Raw genomic sequence first — 20,452 nt, 5'->3', positions numbered from 1 at the left:
TACAGAGCACACTGCACTCACACACACAGTACAGAGCACACTGCACTCACACACACAGTACAGAGCACACTGCACTCACACACACAGTACAGAGCACACTGCACTCACACACACAGTACAGAACACATCTTGTTTAGTGACCCTCATCTCAGCACACTGGAAGTGCAGCTGCACTCACACACACAGTACAGAACACATCTTGTTTAGTGACCCTCATCTCAGCACACTGGAAGTGCAGCTGCACTCACACACACAGTACAGAACACATCTTGTTTACTGAGCCCCATTAGCTTGACTGGTAACATCAGCTTGTCCAAGATTAGTACTATTGATGATCAGAATGAAACTGAGAAGACTAAATCCAGATTCCAGCAAACATATAATAAAAATAGAGACACAATATAATATAAAATGTTACACATTGTTTTCTTTTTAAAAAAGTATAATACTCGCAATCCCTCCAACCCTCCACTAACAGTAAATTAGCACACACAGCGTGCCTACAATGTTCCAGTTGTTTAGCTGCTATAGAGTCACAATCAGAGATCATCTGAATATTCTGTACCTGCACTGTTCCAGTAGTTTAGCTGCTCTATAGAGTCACAATCAGAGATCATTTGAATATTCTGTACCTGCACTGTTCCAGTAGTTTAGCTGCTCTAGAGTCACAATCAGAGATAATCTGAATATTCTGTACCTGCACTGTTCCAGTAGTTTAGCTGCTCTATATATTCACACTCTGAGATCAATTCAATATTCTTCAAGAAGTTACAGAGCAGGTATCTATTTTTCTTTTCAAATAAACTCTTTTGAAATAAACCTTAAAGACAGTTTAAGGTTTGATTGATCATCTGAACGTAAACGTTTTCACAGTTGCCCACAATGCCTTACACGTGGCCAGGTACCAGCTTGATACCTTTGGAGTAATTACAGAACTCTCCCTGAGCGAGAGGCTGGATATACAAATCCAGTGGAGGCGACTGTTTTGTTCCCCACTGTAATAACTATAGTAAATGCTGAGAGAGACAAATTTGTGGACCAACATTTTTAAACTTTACACTAGACACAAGACTCTCCCCGGGTTTGCTGTTGAATTGAAGCCCAGTTTATGGTAAAACTATTCCCTGAGCATCGCCTCTCCCTAGTTTAGTCAGAGCAAAATCAAGCTGTTTCACACAACTAACCCTTATTTCATTTCACTGGAGCTTTTTGGTCCCTGCACAGAAGTTGTTGTGATGTTTATTAACAACACTCAAGGGATTATGGGAGACTGAAATCCGGAATGAATATAACACTCTAGTACTGTAAAGGAGAAGACAACAAGCAAACAGGATATATCTAGAGGGGAACATCATCACACCAAAAGAACAAGCAAACAGGATATATCTAGAGGGGAACATCACACCAAAAGAACAAGCAAACAGGATATATCTAGAGGAGACCATCATCACACCAAAAGAACAAGCAAACAGGATATATCTAGAGGGGAACATCATCACACCAAAAGAACAAGCAAACAGGATCTATCTAGAGGGGAACATCATCACACCAAAAGAACAAGCAAACAGGATCTATCTAGAGGGGAACATCATCACACCAAAAGAACAAGCAAACAGGATATATCTAGAGGGCAACATCATCACACCAAAAGAACAAGCAAACAGGATCTATCTAGAGGGCAACATCATCACACCAAAAGAACAAGCAAACAGGATCTATCTAGAGGGGAACATCATCACACCAAAAGAACAAGCAAACAGGATCTATCTAGAGGATAACATCATCACACCAAAAGAACAAGCAAACAGGATATATCTAGAGGGGAACATCATCACACCAAAAGAACAAGCAAACAGGATCTATCTAGAGGGCAACATCATCACACCAAAAGAACAAGCAAACAGGATCTATCTAGAGGGCAACATCATCACACCAAAAGAACAAGCAAACAGGATCTATCTAGAGGGGAACATCATCACACCAAAAGAACAAGCAAACAGGATCTATCTAGAGGATAACATCATCACACCAAAAGAACAAGCAAACAGGATATATCTAGAGGGGAACATCATCACACCAAAAGAACAAGCAAACAGGATCTATCTAGAGGGGAACATCATCACACCAAAAGAACAAGCAAACAGGATCTATCTAGAGGGGAACATCATCACACCAAAAGAACAAGCAAACAGGATATATCTAGAGAGGAACATCATCACACCAAAAGAACAAGCAAACAGGATATATCTAGAGGGGAACATCATCACACCAAAAGAACAAGCAAACAGGATATATCTAGAGGGGAACATCATCACACCAAAAGAACAAGCAAACAGGATATATCTAGAGGGGAACATCATCACACCAAAAGAACAAGCAAACAGGATATATCTAGAGGGGAACATCATCACACCAAAAGAACAAGCAAACAGGATATATCTAGAGGGGAACATCATCACACCAAAAGAACAAGCAAACAGGATATATCTAGAGGGGAACATCATCACACCAAAAGAACAAGCAAACAGGATCTATCTAGAGGGGAACATCATCACACCAAAAGGAAAGTCGTAACAACAGTTCTGTGATGTCGTCATGTGGATCAGACATGGCTAATGCTTTACAACACTGAAAGGCATCATCTGAAATGTTTGTCTATCTGCTTTGCTTTCTTTTAGTTTTACAGTCACTTTTACTTGATGGTTCCTGTACTTATCACTTAAATATATCCTATGTGGGTTTGGATAATCTAAACTTGTATAAGGTGTGTATATCCTATTTGCCTTGTTACTATTATATTTCATTGCAACCCGGATTGCCTGCAGCAGTTTATACACTTGGAAATGTACAGATCCAAGTCAGCAAAGCAAATAAAACAAATTCAACAACATACACTGAACATTTTCTCCAGTTCAAAGATTGTTTTTTTACACAAAATATATTTAAAAACAACAAAAACAAAGAAAAAAAAAGTCAATTGTTATATTAAGAGCTCCAAGTTGTTTTTTTTATATCTTGTTTTTACACTGGACCACAAGGTTAGCTGGGCCATTCAATAGATGCAGAACAAAATATCACCCTATTTGAAAAATAAATACATCTATATTTAGTTATTGTTATTATTTTCTTTGCCATGACTATTTTAAATAACACTGTGCTCCCTCACTATAAGATGGTTGTTATAGTTATTCTGTGGTACACCACGGAACAGGTTATAAAGTGGTATGGTCGTGGCTCCTATTTGCCCCATAATGCCATTACAGTACTACCTGTGCTCTGGCTATAAGGCGGAACACAAATTGTGGCTCCCAACTACAGTATTATAAAGGGCAGCACTGTATATACCGTATGCATGTCTTGTATCATATGCATTTATATATTATTATGTTAATTATATTTAAAGCTTCAATTAAATGTTCCAAAATATTACTGACAACTGTGTTTATAATACCTATATAATTTGTATGTATTGTTGTTAACAAATATAATGTGTTTGTAGAGTAAAAGCACAATGTTTTTCTTATCTGTAGAATGGCCCAGTAACTCTGTCCTAAATCAACAAACCAATTCAGTAGCCAGGAACAGGCCTGAATCCCAGGGATCTTCTCTAAGTTCAGGAGGGACTGTGATCTCTGACATGCACTCCTTCTCAGTGTCTCTGGATTCAGGCTGGCTCTCATCCCTGGGGACCCTCATCCTTTACTGATGTGGGTCAGAGACAGGAGAGAAAATAGTCAGCTCTTCACACACTGAAACAAGCTGAGAAGAGAGCTGAATAGAAGGGAGGGAGGAAGGCTGGCTCTAGTGGTTAAAGCTGAGGGACAGAGGGAGGGAGGTTGGCTCTAGTTGTTAAAGCTGGGACTGGGAGGGAGGTAGGCTGGCTCTAATGGTTAAAGCTGCGGGAATGGGTGGTTGGTGCATTGTCTCAAGTGGTTATAGCTGAAGGAGTGGGAGGGAGGGAGGCTGGCTCTAGTGGGTAGGGGTGAATGACTGGGAAGGAATGAGTTTGACTAAAGAGTTTAAAGATGGACCCGAGGGGCTGGAAGGGAAATGGAAAAATGATTTAAGGAGCAGGGAAAAGAAAGTTACTGTAGAAATACTTACCTTCCTTTTCTTCTTTGGGAGGACTGCGGCATACATGGGCTCTGCATTATCTGCTGCTGGTTTGCCTGTGGAGAAGTGCAACCTGATTAATAGAGGGAGGAGACAGAGAGAGAGCGAGGAGGGGCTCAGATACTCTCCAGCAGTCCTTACCTGAGGGCTTTGCTTGGTTGATCTCAGAGTACAAAACCTCAGGTTGGTTACCTGCCAGGGTTTTACCTGGGAAATAAAGAGAGGATACTGCATGAAAATTATTTGAGTTTGAGAATCTGGCCCATTATTTTTTTTTTGTTAGCGTTCGTCCAGTATAGAAATGAACAATAGGCTAGGAGACATTATTGTGTCACTCTTCTCAGCAGATCAATTTTTCAATACTTGAAGACTCTTCTTTTCACTTGCAACCTCTTCAGTTTGATCCAGCAATGTTTATTCAATGCCATAACTACTTACTTTAGAGAAGACGGTGTCAGGGTAGGGGGTGAAAGGGATAAACAAATCCCCCCCACCAATCTGTTCCAGTACTGGCTGGAGGGGAGTGTAAAGGGTACAGCGTTCATTCTACGTTAGAAACATTAACAGTTTATATTATCCCTTATAGAAACACTGTGTTGAAGGGTATTAGGAAGCCTGCCCAATACAGAGGGTTGAGGGGAGGAGAGACAGGTTTTATACCCTTCTTCTTCTTCTTGTTCACATTCTTCATGTCGAGCTCTGAATAAAGGACGTCACTGTTGTCTGCAGCACTGGGGTTATCTGGGGGAATAAATACAGGTAGAGATTCACACTGTGGATTACTGGCTGTGAGAAGGGTATTCAATCATGCATTTGGTATATTGTCACTTGGTGTGGACAGGCTAGCTGTAGGGGTGATGTCAGGCCAGAAAGAATCACACACGCAGACAGTACTGGGGTTGATACTGAGACGCAATGGCTGCGCTCAGTATTTTAATGAAACAAATAAAAGATTTAAACCAAAACAGCACACGGCACTTGAGGCCAAAATAAAATAGACAAACAAAACGGATTAACACTAAACAAACAGTGGACTAACAGACAAACAAACACGGTGAGTCCGAACAAACACACAAGTATTGTGCTGGTCCTTCCAGCACGAAATAGCAATTGTATGCTTTAATTTAATTTACTTTACTTTTTATTCTCTCCTCTCCACACCCGTTCTCCACTCACCGAACACACAACCCCGAGTGAGTGAAACGTGCATCTATATATACTGTTGTGCCGGGATTCAATTACTAATTAATTATTCACTTGAATCCCAGCACGTGAACTAATTTGTGCAACCCTGTGCTCACAGATTATTAAATACTTTAAATGCACGTGAAGCAATCCCCGTGCCTAATACAACTATATATTTTAAATCAGTCGTGCTACACAGACCCATTTATATCCCGTGCACCAACATTAACACACCACACGCAACACACTAATGCACACAGGAGCAGGGCACATTGCCACACTTGGATATATTGTTTAACAGTCTTGGTTTAAGTAGTTGCAGTTGCATCTGGATCTTTTTTCAGTAGTGTGCTTAATGACAACTGTATAATGCTTAAGAAACATTTGTTCTATAAGTATGCTGAGTTACCTTAACTGATGCATTATTATTTTAGATTTGCTTTACATGGTTGCAGTATTCAGTCATTACATCTTGGCGATGTTTAAGGCAGTGGGATGGCCAGAGTGGAGCTCTCAGAAACATGTCTAACCCCCACGTTCATCTGGTCTCGCTAATCTGTCAGCATGCAACACTCTGCCTCTGGTGTATGTGAAAAATACCACATTTGTTCTATGTATTTGATGGTTAATGGTTACACTGGGGTACCACATTCTCTAGACATTAGACATGTTTCTGAGTGCTCTACTGCAACCATACACTTTTAAGAAGTGATGACTGAAACAGAAAATGACATACTGTACAAATTAAATCCAAACAGGAAGAATACATTAGTTAGATAACTCTGGAATCTACACCCATACCAAGCTGCTTTAAAGTCCATGAAATACAAGGCAAATATTCAGGCAACCTTTTCTTGCAATTTTTCAAGCAACTACTTAGAGGTAAAGCAACACTATGAAAGCGATGTTAAGTTTGGAAAACAGGATGCTACTGTATCAACTAGCTGCTCCATAATTTACCAGAAATGGTTGGCCAAAGAATGCCTTGTGTTCCACTGGCTTTAGGAATCTATAAACTTCATTTGCTGCACACATATTGGAAAGTAATTAGGATTTAACATTGCTGTTTTTGAAACTGAAGCTCTAAAACACAGACAACGGATTCTTTCTTTCTTTTTAGTGATTTTCCCCCCTACTCTGTTTTTAGTTGGGGGTCCCAGTTTAAAAGAGATTTTGAAATGGGGTTCCCCTGTCAAACAGGCTTGAGATCCTCCAACTGAAACATGAACAAAACGTTTCTGGGTGTGTCTTTGTTTGTCTCTGTATATCCGCTGGTGGAGCAGAGAGGATTTTCTGTCATTCTTACCTTCTGGTTTCTTGACAAGGACAGTAGAGTACAGGACGTCACAGTCTTGTTTTGATCTGGGTTTAGCTGAAAAGATAAATACTCAGAACAATGAAACAAAATGCCAGTCACTTTAAGGCCTAGGGTTACATTGTAGTGTGCCTATGCAAAAGCCCTGCCAAACTATCAAAGCAAAGCAGTATCCATGAGCCACTAATGTCCAACTCTCCCATGCCCACAGAGGAAAATGGAAGTTTTCAGAGCATAGACAGAAACAACCTACAGTACACTTGTGTGATAAAGATTATTATCACATACTGAATCACACAGTGTCTTTTTATTCAATATGAAAATAAGTAATATACAGGTTAAATTTAATGGCAAAGATAATTTCTTCAGGAGGTGGAATGTTCATTATGAAATTACTGTGGTAAGCACTGGAAACATGGAAACCCAATACATGTTTTTTTTTTTTTTTTTTCTGACCTGCTAATAAAATATCACATTATAATATGAACCCTGAAAGAGAGGAGACACAATACAAAAATACCTGGTTTTGTGTTCTTTAAGTCAATCACAGAGTAAAGGATGTCATCACCATTTGATGTTGAGGGGGTGTCAGTGACATGCACAGCTGTAAATACAACGTTGCACCTTTAGTAACATGAAAAGAATCACCACACCTTTATTATTATTATTTATTTCTTAGCAGATGCCCTTATCCAGGGCGACTAACAATTGTTACAAGATATCACATTATTTTTACATACAATTACCCATTTATACAGTTGGGTTTTTACTGGAGCAATCTAGGTAAAGTACCTTGCTCAAGGGTACAGCAGCTGTGTCCCCCACATGGGATTGAACCCACGACACTCCGGTCAAGAGTCCAGAGCCCTAACCACTACTCCACACTGCTGCCCTGCTAACACCTTATATTGGATGTACATTATACACAAAATGTAAGTTTGACATAAGGACAGATGCCTACATATACCCCCAGGTTCTGACACTCAATAGCTTATTGCTAAAGAATGTCCAGACCAGATTTCATCACAACTGAATAAGTTTCTTAAGACAGAAGTATAAATGTACGTGTGACGGACAGATAGACATGGCACCTCTAAAAATAAACAAATTCTAATACTCAATTACGTGCGGAAGATTGTCCTGTGGCAGGGCAGAAGCCCTGTTGCCGTACATAGTGTGTGTGGTTTAAATATAGGGTTGGCAGGGAGGGAGTTAAAATCCTCCCTGCCATAATACGTGAGAATATGGCTGGAGTCTTAATAGAATGATTAACTGTTAATTAGCTTCCAGCCACATAGTATAAGGAAGGGGAAATCCTTTGTTTGGGAGTGTTTGGTGAGGTTTTGTTGGTGTTTAGGTGAGGCTTTGAGTCGGTAACTGTATGTATCTGTGTGTAACTGTGTTGTGTTTGAGGTAGTGAAGGCGAATGCTCAGCCTAGGTCTTATTGTTTTGTTTGAACCTTTTGTGCCTTGTTTATTTGTTCCAGTGTTTTGTTTGTTGGTTTAATAAATGCCAACTTCTCAAACAAAGTATTTCTCCTCCCTTATATGCCATGTGGCTGGAGCCTAAATTAAGGCTCAAGCCACATGGTGCGTCAGGGAGAGAAGGTGTCAAGTGGGATGGGAGAGAGAGGAGTTCCAGAGGCCCTGACCTTTGTTCTGTTGATACGGCTTCACTTCTGTGTATACACTCTCTAGGTTGGATGCTGTGGAGTTACCTGGAAATACAGTTGACAGAAAAGAAAGAAAGGACCAGCATCAGAACAAGAACAGGTCCTTTCTGCAAGCACACTGCCCAGGGCAGTATATACACCATCACTGTCTGCATCTGCATCCAGCATCAGAACGAGACGAGGTCCTTTCAGCAAGCACACTGCCCAGGGCAGTATATACACCATCACTGTCTGCATCTGCATCTACATCAGAACAAGATCAGGTCCTTTCTGCAAGCACACTGCCCAGGGCAGTATATACACCCTCATTGTCTGCATCTGCATGGAGCATCAGAACAAGAACATAAGAACATAAGAAAGTTTACAAACGAGAGGAGGCCATTCAGCCCATCTTGCTCGTTTGCTTGTTAGTAGCTTATTGATCCCAGAATCTCATCAAGCAGCTTCTTGAAGGATCCCAGGGTGTCAGCTTCAACAACATTACTGGGGAGTTGGTTCCAGACCCTCACAATTCTCTGTGTAAAAAAATTGCCTCCTATTTTCTGTTCTGAATGCCCCTTTATCTAACCTCCATTTGTGACCCCTGGTCCTTGTTTCTTTTTTCAGGTCAAAAAAGTCCCCTGGGTCGACATTGTCTATACCTTTTAGGATTTTGAATGCCTGAATCAGATCACTGCGTAGTCTTCTTTGTTCAAGGTTGAACAGATTCAGTTCTTTTAGCCTGTCTGCATATGACATGCCTTTTAAACCCAGGATAATTCTGGTTGCTCTTCTTTGCACTCTTTCTAGAGCAGCAATATCCTTTTTGTAACGAGGTGACCAGAACTGAACACAATATTCTAGGTGAGGTCTTACTAATGCATTGTAAAGTTTTAACATTACTTCCCTTGATTTAAATTCAACACTTCTCACATTTCTGAGTCAACATAAACTCCTAGAACAAGAACAGGTCCTTTCTGCGAGCACACTGCCCAGGGCAGTATATACACCATCACTGTCTGCATCTGCATGCATTAGGAATGCATCTTCTCAACACTGACTAATTGTGATAAGTTTGAAACAGTAATCGACTGATGTCATCTATACCATTTAAGATATTATTTAATAGACTTCAATTAAATACATTCCATTTACTGTTTCTGGGCTAAATAAATTAAATAATTTTAAGTTTTAGTATAGTTTACAGTTCATACTATTAAGTTTTGGAATTATCCCATTGTACCTTCTTAAGAAGAGTACGATCAGAGTTCTTATCTGTCAGTAACTCACCAGGCTGTTGTCCAAATCCAGACAGCTCCATTCCCCTCGAGAGCTGTGCAGGAGTCTGATCTGCAGGGCTCCTGTAAGAGAAAGAGAGAGGGGATCAATGTGCCAGAGAGGATAGAAGCTCATTACTGTTGCTTTGTTTCTATGTGCACCATGAAACCAGACCATAAAACTCAATCTCATCTTGTTCCAACATCAAACTGGGGCTGCCTGCAGCTGATTCTACCTGCAGGCTAAGAGCACATAGGCACTTTCAAAACCAGAGCATATTTGGTTGATAATTTCTTTTATATGGTCCAGATAAATTAAATTATTATGAACCTTAATCTCTATGGTGCAATATTGTAAAAATAGCTTCAAATAATAATGCCCATCTGTCCATTGGCCTAAACATTAAATGACAGTATCAGCTGGAATTGTGTTTAAGGGGGCCCTTGTTTTTGAACTTGGTACACCCCTCTCGTTTGCAGTTTGTACAGCCACTCAATGAGATCTTGCTCGTTGCCATGACTAAGGGTAGGTTGCCTCTCCTTCCCAGAATCCTACTGGTAAATGATGCTTTAGTACGACTATAGTTCACATCTAAATATGAATGTTCACATCTAAATGCATTCAGTGTCCTGAACCGGTCCTGACCACTCTCTGAATGTGAAAGACAGATGTTACACCAGATGAAGCGAGATGGCTGAACTCATTAAAAAATCCCTGCACTGCAATGTGAAATTAGTGAGGTACAATGCAATTGATCCCCACATAGCCACAGCGGAAACACTTTAATAATCTGATTCAGGGCTTAAAATTGCTTGCATTCATGGGAAAGGCTCTAACTAAGATGAAACAAGGTGGTTTGGCCAGAGTTTCATGCAGGTTTCAGGGAAGAAACAACATCTTATAAATTATTTCTCTGTGGAGCCTTCCAGGTTTCAAGCAAACTGCAGCACCATGTGTATGCAGAGTGAGATCTCAATGGCACAGCATGATGAGTACCTGCAGCACAGCAGTCACAACATGCCAGAGCTACAAGAGTCACGCCAAGCTCATATTCTATCAGCCATTGCAGCCGCTTGTAACTGATATTAAACCTTGTATTCTTACCTTGATTTGGCAGCAATGAACAGAAAACCTGGAAATAAAGGAAACATGTTGTAATGGTATGTTTTTTTTTACTGGGGTTGGTTTTGGTCTGTGTAATTTGATCTATCCATATGGTAAATGAACTGCAGTTCAGTGCTTAGGGACTTAGCAGAGTGTATTAACAGAGTACACAGATTTCAGAGCAGTTTGAGTTTGACTGCACTGCAATGGCAGTCTAGCTGCATTATAAACTGATGTAAGTCATAATGATATATGTTATTAAACTTTAAATTAAATAAAATTAAAATTTTATTTGAAAGGTGGGGTGGTGCATAATTCTAATCAGAATATAAGAATAGTTTGTTTGTACATGGAAATCTATTAATGACATAAAACAGTTGTAATGTTAATATACACATGGAAACTGACAAGGTGAAACAATTCAATTGGCTTGTTTCAATAAGCTCTGGCTGCAGTAACACATTCTCTAAACCTTTAAAATGCTGGAGATCTTTGTAATGGAGCCAAAGAGGAGTAATTCCAGCCCATTCTGCATGAATGCTGTGAGGTCTGTGCGTCTCATTCAGTATTATAACAAAGGAAATACTCAAATAAATGCAATACATTCAATAATACAGGTTTCTAATACAAGTCTTTCTCAAGATATTCAATGAAAGAACTGGACATAATGTTTGTCCTTGAATTTATTAAGATGGTTTTAATATTTCTAAACTTATCACTATTAAGTCTTTGACAAAAGTTCTGAATAAAGTCTTTATCTGTGTCTGAAATGCAGTCTTCAATCCACATTTAACTAGTAAATTCAGAGTGTGAGTTTCACCTTTGGTCTTGTATCGGTAGAACAGCAATATTGTGACCACAATAAGAATTATCAAAACAAGCGAGCCACTGAGAGGTCCAATGATCCACAACCAGGACTCTGAGGGGAGAGGGAGTGTCATTCACAATCATGAGGAATACTGGACACATACAGCATGATTTTCAAGAGGCAAAATAAGAACTAGGTCGCAAAATGATTTAAAAAGCCTGACTAATGTAACCATGTCACTTGATTTATATTTTTAAAGCATCAAGAAGTGAATACACGACTAATTTCAGCTTAACCTTTAATGCTAAATACTTAGTGCCCCAAATTAGGTTGTAGAAACAACCTAGTTCTTATTTTGTCCCTTTTGAAAATCATGCTGATACTGTATTCCTACAAATTTAAGATGCAGGCAATTTTCCACCCTCAATTTCAGGAAAAATAAAACATGAAATAAAGATGCATTTACAAAGATACAACCTTAATTACGCATATGGAGGCAGTTTATAGCCACCTGCAATCACACAGAGGATTACAGTTAAGCACTGCTTCTCATTTCCAGTCATGATTACTGCCCTTGTTTTTTCCCCATTTTGTGAACTGTGGTATTGCTTGGCATGTCGAAAAATACAGGGGTCTGATCAGCATTTCCAATCGAGATCGGCCAGTGACGTTTTTGTTCGTCTTTTATCAAGCAGTCAGCCATGTTCCAGTTTGTGTACTCTGTGAGTCATGTCTTTTGTTAGCGATTTTAATACACCCATCACTATACTTGAATTTAAGATGCAGGCCATTTTTGAGAAGAAAAAAATAGTTTAAAAAGTGCGGCTTAAATTCAATAGAGTATGGTATATAAAGCATAAATGTTCAGGAGGGTTCAAGAGCTTGGCAAAAGGTGAAAATAGGTGATATACTTTTTGATCTGTAGAGATTGTTCTTACTTTGCACTTCAATGTGTAGCTCCTGGCTGCTCTTCCTCACTCCCTGTGACTCCACAGCACACGTGTAGCTCCCAGTGTGGCTCTTCTCAGTGCTGGCTATGCTGTACAGTGCAGAGTCAGTGCTGTTAGTCACAGGATCCCCGTCTCTCACAATGGTGTAGTGGAGTTGAGGGCGGGGGGTTTTGTTCACTGCTGCCTCACAGGTCAGGTTAAGAGCCCCTCCCTCCTTCACTGTGGCTCCTGGAGAAGCTGTCAGAGTCACCCTGGAGAACAGCTCTGACACAAGACAACAAGAACACAATGAGAGGGTCTGTGGAGAGTCAACCAGGTGAAACCTCTTCCAGCTATAGACAGTGCAGCCTTAAGGACTGACATTGTGGTTATAGATACACAAATGAATAGTTTGACTGTCACAACAATTAGATACATGCCTTTAACAGCCATACAGAGAGATTATGTACTGAATGTTCATTGTGTACTAAGAGTAATCCCACATATGAGCTGGCAACTGATAACCTCCTGAGACATGTTGCTTATTTAAGACGTGTTTGAGACCTCTGGATCACGGGTGGGATCATTCTCAGACACAATAAAGATTCAGTGCATAATCTTTCTTATACCATGAATGAGACATTTCCTGCACACTTTATATTTGTTATTTATGAGCAACAGGCCGACAATGGAGAGAAAAATTCATTTCGTGAATGGGTGGTATTAGTTTAGTGAATGGGTGGTATTAGTTTAGTGAATGGGTGGTATTAGTTTAGTGAATGGGTGGTATTAGTTGAGTGAATGGGTGGTATTAGTTGAGTGAATGGGTGGTATTAGTTTAGTGAATGGGTGGTATTAGTTGAGTGAATGGGTGGTATTAGTTGAGTGAATGGGTGGTATTAATTTAGTGAATGGCTGGTATTAGTTGAGTGAATGGCTGGTATTAGTTGAGTGAATGGGTGGTATTAGTTGAGTGAATGGGTGGTATTAGTTTAGTGAATGGGTGGTATTAGTTTAGTGAATGGGTGGTATTAGTTTAGTGAATGGGTGGTATTAGTTGAGTGAATGGGTGGTATTAGTTGAGTGAATGGGTGGTATTAGTTGAGTGAATGGGTGGTATTAGTTGAGTGAATGGGTGGTATTAGTTGAGTGAATGGGTGGTATTAGTTGAGTGAATATGTGGTATTAGTTTAGTGAATGGCTGGTATTAGTTGAGTGAATGGCTGGTATTAGTTTAGTGAATGGGTGGTATTAGTTGAGTGAATGGGTGGTATTAGTTTAGTGAATGGGTGGTATTAGTTTAGTGAATGGGTGGTATTAGTTGAGTGAATGGGTGGTATTAGTTGAGTGAATGGGTGGTATTAGTTGAGTGAATGGGTGGTATTAGTTGAGTGAATGGGTGGTATTAGTTTAGTGAATGGGTGGTATTAGTTTAGTGAATGGGTGGTATTAGTTGAGTGAATGGGTGGTATTAGTTTAGTGAATGGGTGGTATTAGTTTAGTGAATGGGTGGTATTAGTTTAGTGAATGGGTGGTATTAGTTTAGTGAATGGGTGGTATTAGTTGAGTGAATGGCTGGTATTAGTTGAGTGAATGGGTGGTATTAATTTAGTGAATGGGTGGTATTAGTTTAGTGAATGGGTGGTATTAGTTTAGTGAATGGGTGGTATTAGTTTAGTGAATGGGTGGTATTAGTTGAGTGAATGGGTGGTATTAGTTTAGTGAATGGGTGGTATTAGTTGAGTGAATATGTGGTATTAGTTTAGTGAATGGCTGGTATTAGTTGAGTGAATGGCTGGTATTAGTTTAGTGAATGGGTGGTATTAGTTGAGTGAATGGGTGGTATTAGTTTAGTGAATGGGTGGTATAATAATAATAATAATAATAATAATAATAATAATAATAATAATAATAATAATATTAGTTTAGTGAATGGGTGGTATTCTAACCCACAGTATTCTAACTAAGCTAAGATAGAAGAAACAATTGGGGCAACCTTGGCCCCCATCGCTTTCAAAGTTGTGCCTATTTGCTTTGTACTGGGCTGGCTTGCCCCAGTGGTTTCTTGAAACTTGTCTTGTGTTTTTGATATCTCTACTTTAAATGGCTGGGCACTTTTGATAACTTGCCGTTTTTTCACATTTCCAATGTGTTTTTGTTTCAGATTCCAAAATAAAAAATAAAAACAATACAGATGCCTTTGTGCTGTTACTAACTTCTGTTTCTACTAGTTTATTCATAAGCTATTGTTTCATTTAGAGAGGTTGAAAGTGTCTCCTTATTCAGCCCAGCAGTCTGTTTAAATGTTTAGGATACAGCAGATGAAAGCAGTTCTGGCGACTGTATTATTTAATGTTTTTTTTATGAGATACGGAGATTTATGCAATGTCTAACGATGGAATTTCTCAATCATGGTAAACAAATGTTTTTAGCAACAGCACACAAAAATAAAGTAGCTTCCAATGTAAATGTATTTGTTTTTCTGTCTTTCCCTTTTTGTGATGTTCACTGCTTCATGCTCTACAAGGTGAGACTGGCAGAGTTGTGCTGTCACTGCACCATGTACCCAGCACCCAGAAGGAGCGGACTGCTGGTCTGTACAGGCACAGACAATGCCAGGTGGATTTTAATACTGATAAAAATGATTTTAATGCAGTATTTGAGGAGCAGCATGACTCCACTCAGAATGATTGTAAACATCATAAAAGGTAAGACAAACATGAAACAATATAGAACATGTAATTGGAAGTTTCTCATTAACGGTTTAGAGAAAAAGGCTTGATCTTAATTACTGATATTTACCCTGTGCCTCTATATTGCTATGTTTGGTATGGCCTGCTGTGGATTCTTACAGCTTCAAGACAGCTTGTCAGAACACAAGACCTTGCTATCGTATCAGAAAGCTCTGCTCTTATTTAACTTTAAATTATTAAGACATTCATTAGTACAGCTGGACTTCAATATTAATTTATTAATAATTTCTTAGCAGACGCCGTTATCCAGGGCGACTTACAATTGTTACAAGATATCACGTTATTTTTACATACAATTATCCCTTTATACAGTTGTGTTTTTACTGAAGCAATCTAGGTAAAGTACCTTGCTCAAGGGTACAGCAGCCGTGTCCCCTACCTGAGATTGAACCCACGACCCTCCGGTCAAGAGTCCAGAGCCAAACCACTACTTCACATTGCTGCCCGACATTACAGACAGAGACATTACAGACAGAGAAGGGGTGATGTTAGAATGAACCTACCTCTCACTGACACCTGCACCTCTGCAGAGTCACCCAGGTAGGTGCTCCACCACCACGCTCTGCACTTGTAGGACCCCTCATCACTCTTTGAAACACGATTCGCACTCAGCTCTGTGTCAGCCTGGGACTGTAACTCTTTATTATCTTTATAAAATGCAACCGTGGTAATATGATAATTATAGCGGTCACGACACTTCAGAGTCAGAGCATCTCCCTCAAACACAGGCTGGGGGGGAGTCTGCAGGATCACTCGCTCATCTGAAAAGACAGAAAGAGTTCAGATCAGCAGGGCTGAGAGACAGGTCAGGATTGAGGAGTCTGCAGGATCACCCACTGATTTGAAAAGACAGAAAGAGTTCAGATCAGCAGGGCTGAGAGATGGGTCAGGATTGAGGAGTCTGCAGGATCACCCATTGATCTGAAAAGACAGAAAGAGTTCAGATCAGCAGGGCTGAGAGACAGGTCAGGATTGAGGAGTCTGCAGGATCACCCACTGATTTGAAAAGACAGAAAGAGTTCAGATCAGCAGGGCTGAGAGACGGGTCAGGATTGACCACTGACTGGAGGGAACTGACAGTTTTACACAAACACACCTGCATCACCACCACTACACTCTCACCATCTCTCCCTCCTCATCCACTTTCTCTCTTTCACTCTCACTGAATAGATCTCATTGTCTTTCTCACTCTCTCTCTCACCCCACACTTTCTCTCTTACGCCCCTTTCTACATTTTACTGCATTTAATCCTGTACTTTACAGAGTAGTGTACTGTAATCTGCCACAAGTGTTATTCAATCTGTAGTATTTTGCATTTAATCGTACCCTGATGTAACTATCACTGACACTGTTATCTGCTCCGATATTGAATCGTATTTTGTCATATACTTGTACTTACTAGAACTGAAGTCATTGTATTTTATCTTGCTCTTAATGGTATTAATACTTGTACTGTGATTCTTGAAATGTATTTTTGGTTTACGACTGTAAGTCACCCTGGGTAAGGGTGTCTGCTAAGAAATAAATAATAATAATCTCTCTTGGTTTCTCTCTGCCCTCCTCTGTATAGATCACAGTCTTCTTTCTTTCTCTCTCTATATAGATCTTACTGTCTATTACTCTATTTTTCTCTCACTCCCCGTGGTAAGGATAGCATCACAGCAAAGGCTGCAGCTGGCAAGAGAGACTCAGAGGCTAGATAGCTGCAGTAAAGCGCTAATGTGCATGTTTAATTACAAATAACACAGTTACAAACACTAAACAAAACACATTAACAAAACAAAAAGGCACAAGGGCCAGAACAAAAGTTCTACAAAACGTACAGCACAGCACAGCACAGCACAGCACAGCACAGCACAGCACAGCACCTTTACCTCTGACTGGAGCCTAACTGATCATCATTTATTCAATTGACAGCTCCAGCCACATTCCCACGTGTGTTCTGGCAGGGAATTTACCCCCCCCCTCCACACACACACACATTACTCTGGCAGGGCTTTCACCCTGCAACATACCCTCACCCCCCTCTGTATGGATTTTACAATCCATCTCTATCTCTCCCTCTCTGTTTAGACCTCTGTATTTATCTCCCGCTCACTCTCCCTCTGTACAGATCTCACTTTCTCTCTCTCTCATCCTCCTCTGTATACAGTATTACTCTCTCTCCATTCCCCCTGTCTTTTTATCTCAGCTATACACCTTGTATTACATCATGTATATAGTGGTTTTTGGTGTAATAGCTGAGTCGTGTGTCTTTTTCTTTACACCTCGCTGGTATTGCCCTTTTGATGTTTTATCTCTCTTTCAGACCAAATCAATGTCTTGACTTTGTTATTGTTCGCTCTTTTACAAACCAGATTATTTCTGCCAATTACTCTTCTTTATCAAGTTCATGACTGTTGTCTCTTAAATAAAGGTTCACTGTAAATCTATTTCTCATTTCTGCGTTCACGGTAACTGCTGGTTACAATCCATTCACACATAGTGTCTCTCCCTTCTTATTATTCTCTCTCTTCCTCATTTCATTCTTTTTCTCTTTATTCCTCTGCACCAATGACAAATCTCTCTCTTTGTGGCTCTCGCTGACTCCCTCTTCCTGTCTACCTCTCCCTGTCCCCCTCTCACATATCTAGATATATCTCACTGTTTTTCTCTCTTTACCTCTATATTTCATCTTATTTTCTTGCTCTTTCTCTCCCTAAAAGGGACCTAATTGTTTTATAAATCCCAGTTAGTTAAAGATAAATGGTTTGATTTTGTTTAAGATAAATCCCAGGACCCCCTGAAGACACAAGGTCAGCCATATAGATATAAAATCCTCTGGTATTTACAAATGAAAGTTAATACAAGCAATTCATTTGCTATTAAGGTGCAGTAAGGGTTTCCCCCTGCTAGTAATGGTAGCTAGTAGCCCTCTAAATGGGTCTCTGATTCTCCAGCAGGTCAGGGGACAGACAGATAAGCATGGCAGTGCTTGCTATGCTGCTGGGGTGAAGTCACCTGGAGCTCAGGCTTACTGCACATCTTCATGTCCTGTGAGGGTCTTTTCAAATCAAGCCTAAACTTACACCTCGACATTCAGTTGTGTCCATAATAAAATGTGTTCTTATTTTTTTACCCTATATGAAAAGTATTACCGTATTAAAACAGTTTTTTCTTCTTTAATAAAGACACGCCATTTACATTGTGAATACTTAATTCTGAGTACAGCACAGCCCCAAATGAGAGAGAGAGAGAGAGAGAGAGAGAGAGAGAGAGAGAGAGAGAGAGAGAGAGAGGTCTGACAGTTGAAAAGTCACAATAAAAAAACAGTGTTTAAAAAGACATGAGCAAAAAAAATTCTTTACAACAGACTGAGGTGGATATCCTGATAAACTGCTACTTAAAAGGAAATAAAGTTGCAAGTGAAAAATTTTAAGTATTAATTTCATGAAATAGTGCAACACTAAACTCTTTCAATGCTACAAGGCTAACAAACACCCTGGTCCAGATGGCATATACCCAAGAGTGCCTAAAAAAACCAGGGAGCCTGGCAAAGACTTTTCACAAATCAATCAAGACAGGGGAAGTCCAGCTGACTGGCACTTTGCAATTGTAATACCAATATTTAAAAAGGGAGATATGGAGGAACCAGGAAACTACAGACCCATCAGCCTCACCTTTATAACATGTAAAATCAATCACTAGAGGGAAACTAGGAGTGTAGCAGCATCGTGGGACATAGCCAACATGGATTCACAATTGAAAATTTGCAAACGACACAAAGCTTGGGGGAGTGGCCAACATGCTTTCAACTACTGCGAAAATCCAAAACGATGCAGAGCAGATACAGAAATGGGCAGAACCATAGCAAATTAAATTGAATGTCACAGTTTTATTTATTATTTATTTATTTATTTATTTCTTAGCAGACGCCCTTATCCAGGGCGACTTACAAGATATCACATTATTTTTACATACAATTACCCATTTATACAGTTGGGTTTTTACTGGAGCAATCTAGGTAAAGTACCTTGCTCAAGGGTACAGCAGCAGTGTCCCCACCGGGGATTGAACCCATGACCCTCCGGTCAAGAGTCCAGAGCCCTAACCACTACTCCACACTGCTGCCCACAGTTTTACATGGTAGTCACATACAATTAGGATCAAAATCAATTGAGGTTATGAGGGGGTTGTACACTGCACCAGTGAGACAGCGCTTAGAATGCTGTGTTCAGTTCTGGTCACCACATTATCAAAACTGTGGCCCGGGAGAGAATTCAACAGAGAGGACCCAGACTAGGATCGAGCTGCAAATATGGATTGAAGGAACTGAATTTATTTAGAAGAATCAGGGGGCATTTGATTGAGGTCTATAAGATCTTAAAAGGTGTTGGCATAGTTAACCCTAACCAATACTTTAAGCGCAGTACAGAAACCAGAACCAGAGGACACAAGATAATTTTTTCTGATAATTTAAAACAGTTTTTCAGTATGGAATGAAGCACAAAGATGACAAGTATTTATATTATCAGAATGTGCAATTTAACTTTTTATTTCTAATACACCAAGAGCAAACCTAAAAGGAAGCCATTATGTGTTAAATGCATAAGCAGAGAATTACAAAAAAAATGTGTTACCTACCTATCTAACCTACCAGAGTGCATTATTCTACAGTGTGGTTAAATATTACTTTAATGAAAATGACTTACTGGACACAGCTAGGTTGACAGCATTACTGCGCTCCTGTCCAGACTCACACCAGTACACTCCACTGTGGGAATTCTGAGCGTTACTGATTGTACAGCTGTGCCCATCTCTCCTGCTGTATTGATCACTGCACCATGCCTCTTCACGTCCATCTCTGTACTGTTTAAACCTCCAGCCAGCAGAGCACCCCTCCACCTCACACCTCAGGGTGACTGTCTCTCCTGTGAATATCTGTGCCCAGGCAGGCTGCAGGGTCAGGACAGCCTTGGGACGAACCTCTGAAACAGAGAACAGAATAGGATTAGGGGAAAGAGTTTTTAAATTCTGAAGGAGGAGGTAGCATCTAGTCTCCTCTCCAGTAGTATTTCTGGAGTGATTGCAATCTTCTTTCAGAGGCTTGCTAGCTTCACCAAATGTAAACATCAAATGAAAAGTGCAGCCTGCGCTTTCAGTTTCTGAGAGGCCCTGTTTTAGTGGAGTAATTCACTGTTGTGTGACTCCAAAAACTAAACAAATAACAAAAAGAAGTTATAGGAGGCTGTGTGGTCCAGTGCTTTAAGAAACAGGCTTATAACCAGAAGATCCCTGATTCAATTCCCACCTCAGCCACTAACTCATTGTGTGAC

The 20,452-nt window shown here is 40.0% G+C and overlaps 1 protein-coding gene across 1 annotated transcript in view; it reads right to left on the bottom strand.

The window, feature by feature from the left end:
- Positions 1–437: 437 nt before the first annotated feature.
- LOC117410241 (titin-like) overlaps positions 438–20,452 on the bottom strand; it is a 368,958-nt gene continuing 348,943 nt past the window's right edge. Inside the window, exons 42-54 of the mRNA XM_059018553.1 lie at positions 19,829–20,104; positions 15,641–15,898; positions 12,394–12,669; positions 11,468–11,566; positions 10,648–10,675; positions 9,556–9,626; positions 8,266–8,331; positions 7,134–7,217; positions 6,605–6,670; positions 4,774–4,854; positions 4,255–4,320; positions 4,105–4,169; positions 438–3,702 (exon numbers count right to left, since the gene is read on the bottom strand). Coding sequence (XP_058874536.1) covers positions 3,700–3,702; positions 4,105–4,169; positions 4,255–4,320; positions 4,774–4,854; positions 6,605–6,670; positions 7,134–7,217; positions 8,266–8,331; positions 9,556–9,626; positions 10,648–10,675; positions 11,468–11,566; positions 12,394–12,669; positions 15,641–15,898; positions 19,829–20,104 — 1,439 coding nt within the window. The 3' untranslated portion in view covers positions 438–3,699. The remainder of the gene's footprint in view (positions 3,703–4,104; positions 4,170–4,254; positions 4,321–4,773; positions 4,855–6,604; positions 6,671–7,133; positions 7,218–8,265; positions 8,332–9,555; positions 9,627–10,647; positions 10,676–11,467; positions 11,567–12,393; positions 12,670–15,640; positions 15,899–19,828; positions 20,105–20,452) is intronic.

This window comes from Acipenser ruthenus, chromosome 60, assembly GCF_902713425.1.
Source record: "Acipenser ruthenus chromosome 60, fAciRut3.2 maternal haplotype, whole genome shotgun sequence".
Classification (NCBI taxonomy): domain Eukaryota; kingdom Metazoa; phylum Chordata; class Actinopteri; order Acipenseriformes; family Acipenseridae; genus Acipenser; species Acipenser ruthenus.
The sequence above is the reverse complement of the archived record's forward strand: the minus strand, read 5'-3'. Positions and strand labels throughout refer to the sequence as shown.